Source organism: Lactuca sativa, chromosome 6 (assembly GCF_002870075.4).
Source record: "Lactuca sativa cultivar Salinas chromosome 6, Lsat_Salinas_v11, whole genome shotgun sequence".
Lineage (NCBI taxonomy): Eukaryota > Viridiplantae > Streptophyta > Magnoliopsida > Asterales > Asteraceae > Lactuca > Lactuca sativa.
Window position 1 is genome coordinate 78,001,700 of NC_056628.2, and position 8,276 is coordinate 78,009,975.

The 8,276-nt window shown below is 36.8% G+C and overlaps 1 protein-coding gene across 1 annotated transcript; it reads right to left on the bottom strand.

Moving 5' to 3' along the window:
- Positions 1–4,301: 4,301 nt before the first annotated feature.
- On the bottom strand, positions 4,302–6,353 carry LOC111903309 (annexin D5). Its single transcript, XM_023899084.3, has 6 exons — positions 6,163–6,353; positions 5,813–5,958; positions 5,396–5,614; positions 4,924–5,139; positions 4,726–4,815; positions 4,302–4,632 (listed from the first exon to the last, which is right to left on the bottom strand). Exons 1-6 carry the CDS (start codon positions 6,236–6,238, stop codon positions 4,429–4,431), a joined length of 951 nt encoding a protein of 316 aa, XP_023754852.1. The 5' UTR covers positions 6,239–6,353; the 3' UTR covers positions 4,302–4,428.
- Positions 6,354–8,276: the final 1,923 nt, after the last annotated feature.

Sequence of the window (8,276 nt, forward strand, 5' to 3'; positions counted from 1 at the left end):
TTTGGAATATAGGGTTTGAGCTAGGGGTGACAACTCTCGATTCAACCTGTAACCCGACAGTGACCCAACCCGAAAGTAGACGGGTTTGGGTTGAGATATTTGACCCGTCAACCCGTCAACCCGCCAACCCACCAACCTGTTTGTTTCATGGGTTGGCTTAGGTTATCTATTTGGGTTTGCGGGTCAATCCGCCAACCCGTATATATATATATATATATATATATATATATATATATATATATATATATATATATATATATATATATATATTAAATGTAAAAAATGATACATTTAATTATTAATGAAATTTGATTTTCATCCGTATTCGTAATATTCTGTATCATTGTATTCCTTCCGTATTCGTATGTGGTTAATTTGCATTTGCGGTTCGTTAATCAGAAAAACGAAAAAATACATGTCGTTATTTTCACGAGTCACGAATGAAGAACACATCCGCTTTCTATGAATGTTTTCATTTTTTATTTTTATTTGGATGTTATTGACTTTATGAATTTATGTTGAAAACCTTTTTTTTATGTTAATTACTTTAATCATTTTATGAATTTATGTTGAAAAAATCTCATTTTTTAAAATGTGTTGCTTATTTATTAAGCGAGTTATATGGGTTGGGTTGGGTTGAGATTTCCAACCCACCAAACCGTGACCCGTCAACCCGTCAACCCATATATTATATGGGTTGGGTTGAGTTCATGTTTTCTGACCCGCCAACCCGTCAACCCGTGACCCGCCAACCCGAACCCAACCCAATTCTCAGGCCTAGTTTGAGCAATCAGGGCAAGATGTCCACCGAGGTCAGCACAATCTTTTAGCATAATTGATTCTTATGCCTGAAGTTCTCCATATAACTTGAACAGAGACAAAGTATGGATTTTCCTATCTCCTTGCATTATCATCTTTGCGGTAGACCATTGTCTTCCCAAACCGTTGAGAAACTATAGGTTTCTTTCATGATTGCTTCTGATAGTACCCACATTTGATAACTTCGTGACGATGAGGTTGAACAGTTTGAAAGATTCCTCGAGACTTTCACCGGGAAGAGCTTTGAAATTGTTAAACTCGTTTAATGATGTGGTGAGTTTCTTGTCGTGTGCTTGTTCTGACCCTTGATAGAGATTTTTTTAGCACATCCCAGATTTCTTTCGCTGATTTGCAGTTGATGATAATATCAAAGTTGTCTGGAGCCACACCGCAAGAGATCTCATAGAAGGCAATGGCATCATTTTCCATTTTGTCTTGATCATCTTTTGTTGGTCGATTCATTGCGGGTTGGCCTCCACCTAGTCTGGCTTGTGTTCCATCTGGTTGAACATGAGTAAGAATCGGAACATGGGGTCCCTCTTCAATAGATCTGCAAATATCTCTTCCGAGCCTCTTGAGATACCTTTCCATTCTTTTTTACCAATGGTGGTACTCACTAGCAACAAGTATTGGTGCTCTATTCGAGCCTCCAACATTGTTGGAAACATTCAATGATAAACCTTGTGCCATATTTCCTTTGTTTTGTTTTTTTAATGAGCTTTAGTGGTATAGAAGGTCTTTCAAAATCGGAGTTTTGTTTAAAAAGTAACCACATTGGCTCTGATACCAATTGTTGAGAGAAAAACTTTTGAGAAAAATTTGAACAAACGTTAGTACAGGATAATAGTTACGGAATAAGTTAATATCAAAGGATCATATTAGCAGAACAATAATAAGTTTGAATTTTTAGATAGTTAGTTGCGGAAATATAAATTGTGGAAATGTAAATAACAGCAAGTTATATCAAGTAAACATCATACTGATTCTTAACACGGTTTGCAATCAAACACGAGTTAGTAAGTGCGATCAGTTTAAGATGAATAGGATCTCGGATATTGGATAAGATAGAGAAATGAGAGAATGATCTTTGTATTTTAGTGAAAGTTCAATGATCATAAGAAGTGGTAAGAAGGGGTAAGTTTACATGAAGACGAGGACTCTATTTATAGTCTCAAAAGTTACATATTGAATAAACAATAATAAAACTATCGACATATGTGACCATGCAAGGTTCAGTGGATAAACTAAAGCTAGCACGTTAAGTTAGTTGAAGTAAAAAAAGGTCTTCACTGCGGTAGCAATAGTTGCGGTTCACTCATATTCAAAATAACATCTTCAACTGTGGTAGACAAACATCCGTTGCGGTGGAGAATTGATTACGGTAGATAACTGAGATAAGGTAGAGAAATGGGATTGCAGATCGTTAATATTTTAAGAGGGTCACTTTTTGTTTTAACACGGGCAATGCCCAATGTAGGTTATTATGTTTCCGGATTCCAATCTGATGTCGGGCGGTGCCCGAGGAATGTTTGTATGCTTGATGTCTTCTTGATTCTTGCATGTGCTTGTTTTATTTGTTTCCGGACTTCGGTCCGATGCCGTGGAAATCCCGAGGAATGTTGTATGCTTTTGGATTTCAATCCGATGTCGGGCGGGGCCTGAAGAATGTTTATATGTATGTTTCCGAACTACAGTTCGATGTCGGGTGGTACCCAATAAAGGAATGCATGTTTAGTTATACTTATTGTCTTTATGATACTTGTATGTGCCTGGTAGGGAGGTGAGTGTGGGCGGGGTCCCGTATCTCATCACTAGCTGAGAGTGGACGGGGTTCCATATTTCATCATTAGTAGTGTAGGGGGGGGGGGGGGGGGGCATGTTAGGCGAGGCCTTAGGACTGGAATATATAGTATTATGTATGATTCCTTATGTGCTAGCATGGTTATATGTTATTGTCTGTATGTGTATAGCGGGAAGGGCTCAGAGACAGGCTAGGCCTTGAAGAAACAAATTTGTATACCGAGTGGGGCTCGATGGCAGGCGGGGCCTGATGTCGGACATTGTTCGATGTCGGGCGGGGCCCGAGGAAGGGGAGGGGGCCTAGTATATGTGATTATGTGTATGATATGTGGTAGTTTGGGGAGACTCACTAAACTTCGTGCTTATAGTTTTTAGTTTTGGTTTCAGGTACTTCCGGTAACAAGGGGAAGAACTCGGGATGACTGCAATGCACACACCATATGTTTAGCCTGTGATGTTTTTACTCTGATATGTTGATATGAGTTTTGATGAGATACTCTAATTTGATACTTTGACTTATGCTTTTGGATGAAATGATTTTGATAATTATGGTTATGTTAATAAAATTAAAATGAAATTTTTGGTCATGGTTTTGGGATGTTACATATAGTCACAAGGGGAACATTGTTCATCATCGTCATGGTGTCGGAGACAAAGGTTGTTGACGGATTGACCATACTAGGCAGACATTGCTTTGGTTTTAATGATTGAGAAGAGGGTATCAGGAGGGAGAGAATAGCCTAATTTGGGGTAAGAACATATTCCCCTTGGTTCGATTGAGGGTTCCATTTAAGGAAGATAGGCCACCATATATGGTGACGTGGTCTAGCTTAAGTCCACGTATGTCAAGACACATCAACATGTGACCCGTAAACCGGATACTATTTCCCCCAAACCCTTAATTTGCTGGTATTTCCTAATGTTAAGGACCAGTTAAGCACAAAAAATATTGTAGTGACTAAATGTGTAAATTCGCCAAACCTTTTTTGTGTTATAGTGCCAAAAACCATTTTCATAATGCAATGCTAAAATAACATTTTAAAATTATAATGTTCCGATAATAAAAGTAAAAGTTATAATATGAAAAAGAAAATACATAGATTGCTATTTTTTTTAGGGCTAATGTCATAAAAACCCTCAAGTTCTTAGGGTTTTGTCGGTTTTGCCCAAAGTTGAATTTTATGTCCGTTTTTACCCTAACATTTTCCAAAAAATGTTCGATTTTACCCTTTTACCGGTAATAACAAATTACCATTATATTAACTTCACAAAACAACCTTAAGTTTATAGTTTTTTTTTTACGTTTTTACCCTTAAGTTTATAATTTTTTTTCACTTTTTCCCTATGTTTTTTTTTTTTTTCATATTATACGTATTCAAGCAGAAAAATCATATGAATATGTATATTATGAAAAAAATATACTTAGGGTAAAAGTGTAAAAAAAATTATAAACTTAAGGGTAAAAACGCAAAAAAATGGTAAACTTAAGGGTTTTTTTGCGAATTTAATATAATGGTAACCTGGAAAACCTGTTATCACCAGTAAAAGGGTAAACCGAACATTTTTCAAAAATGTTTGGGTAAAAACGGACATAAATTTCAACTTTAGGCAAAACCGACAAAACCCTGAAAATTTGATGGTTTTTTGACATTAACCTTTTTTTTTATTTTAATAACCCCATATTCTTATTATTTTAAATTCAGATTATTAGAATATATATGGTTTCAAAACAAGTTCATATTACAACTTTAGATTAATACAAAACATGAACAGACTTCAGATTAGCACAAAGCATGAACAGACTTCAACCTAGTGATTTGGGCCTAGAAGAGAAAGAAGGAAGGTCTGGTAATTGCCAGATGTTTCTGACTTGACCGCATCATTTAAAGTTGTCTTGTACTTTTTATGATACTCAGCCTTTATATATTGCATATCAATCTCAGTCCGGGTCACAATCACCCTTATAAGCGTGGTGTCAGCAGTCCCTAAGCCTTTCATTGATTTATTTAGCAACTACAAACATTTTCAATTTACATATCAGTATCATAAAGGGACATGAATATCATAATGTAACCTTGAATACAATTGGTTGAATAAAAAACTCACTTTAGCAAAATACTTTGCGGGGTTTTCAGCACATTGTAAGATTGTCAAAAGTGCGAGCTCAAATAACCTGGAAGTTTCACCTTTTATAGCCTACAAAAAGGCCAATTGATTCAAGAATCACAAACACGTACCACTTTGGTTAGCAAAAATATTGTAAACAAATTGAAATAGTAAAAATGTGTGGATTTTTATGAGAACCTTTTTGAGTGATCCTCCATACATGTCATGGTAAAATGAGTTTATAGCCACCAAATGTGCTCTACTTCTCTCGCTAAAAATGTGCACAAACACCTTCTCATCGGTTCCTAACTTCTTTTCACCAGCTTTGTACAAAGCCTTGGCATCTTTTGCAGCCATTTCCCGATCAACTTCCATGCCTTCATAACGCGGTTTGCTTAAACAAGCAAGCAAAATCTACAAAAGATATTAAATGACAAAGTAAATGATATACTTTGACAAATAGTCAAGGGCCACCATATGAGGTTTCAATTCCAATATGGATTGGACTTATTATTATGGGTAGTATGCTATTATGTCAACCACCCATGTGACGTATAACCGATTTACATCTCATATAATGTTTCTGTTTAAGCCAGACCACTGGAAAAATAACCGTTTTTGCAAATGTATAGACTTGATAAATTGACTGTAAGAGTGGCAAAAACGCTACCTTTTCATGATGCCCTGTAGCTTGTAGTTCGATGTCACTTTCAAGATAAGTCCCGAAAGTTGAGTGGTAAATTTGCTTGAGAGTTTGTAACTGGGAAGAAGTTCTAGAACATATGACTTCGGTTACTGTTTCAAGATTGATATAATTTTTGGTCATTGCTTTCTTTAATATAGTCGCATCCCTTGTTGCTGGATCATGCATCCAAAGCGAAACTGCAATCTGTAACATATTTTTCTAAAGTCAGACTTAATATAATCCAAATTCGGAATTCTCTTTGTTTTTTAATGCTTTTATGTCAAAATTGTAACATCAATCCAAATACAGAATTTATATATTATTCTCATCATGTTTGGCCTTAACTCATTAAGTCAATAACTACCGTATTTGACTATTAAAAGTCAAACTTGGCCTATGTACCTGTAAATTGCCACTAAGTTCAGAAGACAAACGTTTAAGAATGTCATCGGAATACAGCCTCCGGTATTCATGCAGGATATGAGCCCTTTGCGTTGCATCTCGATGAGCAAGAATGCTAATCACTTCCTCAGCATCACATCCAAATCCTGATTAAATTCAACAAAAGTAATATTGATGTTCATATACCAAGATCGAAGCCAAACATTCACGTTTTATAGCTAGAATCAGAAGAAAACGAAGAGGGTGTTGATAAGAACAAGATTTCGATAAGGTCATTATTCAAATGGAATCATCAATCTAACGAAGCAAAGAAAATGGGTGCAGTTGAGTTGAGTAATTAAAGGATGTACCTTTGAAAGCTTTATATAATCGAATGGCGTCGTCGTGGGGAGAAACCGGTGTCGGAGGAACTGTTAGAGTCGCCATTATCGATCGGTGTTTTGGAAAGATGAACAGAGAGTGAGTTCGGAGGGAGAGAAACGGAGAAGTTAAATAGAGATAAAGAGGACTAGTTGGGACATGGGTGTCTCTGTAATGGATTTGCTTCAAAAGGGTCAAGATCAACTCAGCAACTTGCGATAAGTAACAGTCAACAGTTATACTTTGTGAATTAATTTATTCTATTCTACTGGAGGAGACTTACTAAATTAATCAAAATGGAATAGTGGGGGTATGAGATGCGTGGCTAACAATTTGATTTGGACAAACGAATGTGCTATTAAAAAAATCATATTATAGATATGTATTCAAAGAAGATGTTTAAGATTTTGTTTGTAATAAAATAACACTCGTACTAGAAAATGGTTAATACAATACACCCTAATATCATAATATAATAAGGTTGTAACAAAATCCGTATTAGAAATAGATTAGATGTACGATTCTTATTAAACGTATATTTATACGATTCATATACCATTAAAAATGTTTATTAGGTTTATCGAATATTTTATTTTTCCGTATATATCTACCCTTTTTGGTGTAATCAAACGTGCGAAAGGAACAGAGCCTCGTCTTTTCATCTCACAACCACATCTCCAAGCTACCACTTGATCCTCTCCTCTTCCCTACGATCGTCACACCGCCATCTCTTCTCCTCTCGAGGATCACCACATCATCATCTCTCCTCGTCTAGACGACCACTAGAGCACCGCCTCATCCCTCTTTCTGACCAAACAAAACCCACTAGCACTTTCGCCCAAATATAAAGGCTTTCATTTTTTGGATATCAGATTGGGAATTCGGGATGTATTATATATTATTGGAATACAATTGAATATGTAAGACGAAAAGGATCATATGTACCGCATATCATATCAGATGTATGGCAGATCGGGCCAGAGATAGGGTTGTCGTTTTATTGTCACTCGATCATTGTTTTTATTTGGTTATCCATCTTTTTTCTCAATGTCGACTCAAACTTTTATCACTTAAAACCACTTTCATCTTGATTTTTGACCTAGTTTGTTGTTTCGGTTGTTTCATTCAGGACCAAATAAAAGTTAGAGTATGGTCTTTTTCTTGTGTTTGAGGTCGGAATTTTGGGGCTCATTCTTTCTGATGAGATCTGATAGTTATTCAGGCAGTGGGTCCTTAGTAGGTTAGGACCTTTCCGTTCCTCTTGAGTTCCATCGGGATCGATTAGAGAATCAGAGTTGGTGGAGTGTTTTCAGAGTCTGTTAATCGATGAGCGTTTAGCATGATTTTTGCGAGGGTGGTCTGGCAGGGAGACAGACCACTAGAGTTTCCAGTTCTGATGAGTCAGAACGAGTACTGCCACGACAGAGGAGTCTGCCCTTGTGAGATTGAGAGTTCCTGTTTGGGTTCACGTGTCATTGGAAGAGATTGTGGTATTCTAGGAGGTCCTTTCAGTGGTGTTTCTCGGGTTTGGGTTTCAATCTATGTGTTGATAAGGAGCGATTTTGAGGGCAAAATATAATTCAAGTGGGGGAGAATTGTAACAGCATGGTTGATCATTTATGAATTTTTAGCTTTATTCGTGGAGCTTTGAGGCTGTGACGGGTTACTAGAAAAGTAGGGCTTCTCACCACCTTTCTGGGGATATAAAGTTCGTTGGAAATGAACTTGTAATGAAGAAGCTACGACAGTTTTAAGTTTTGGTAAGTTTAGTCCTTATTTTGAAATGTGTGGCAGTTGGGTACGCGGGGCGTAATTATAAGTACGTTGGGCGTACTCATATGCGTGGAAGGGACACGAATGCCACCCAGTACGCTGGGCTTACTAGGTCCTGGAAGAAAACCCTAATGTTTTGGAGTATCACTATTTAAGGAACAATATGTCTTCATATCCAGCCACCATTTCCAGCATCTTACTTCTCTCAAAACCCTAAATCTCGTTTCTTAGCTTGTGTGAGCATTGGAGGCTTATGAAGTGATCTTTTAGAATTCTTTTGAAAAGAAGGAACTGTTGGATTAGTGTCTAAGCTCATAACTATAATTGGTAT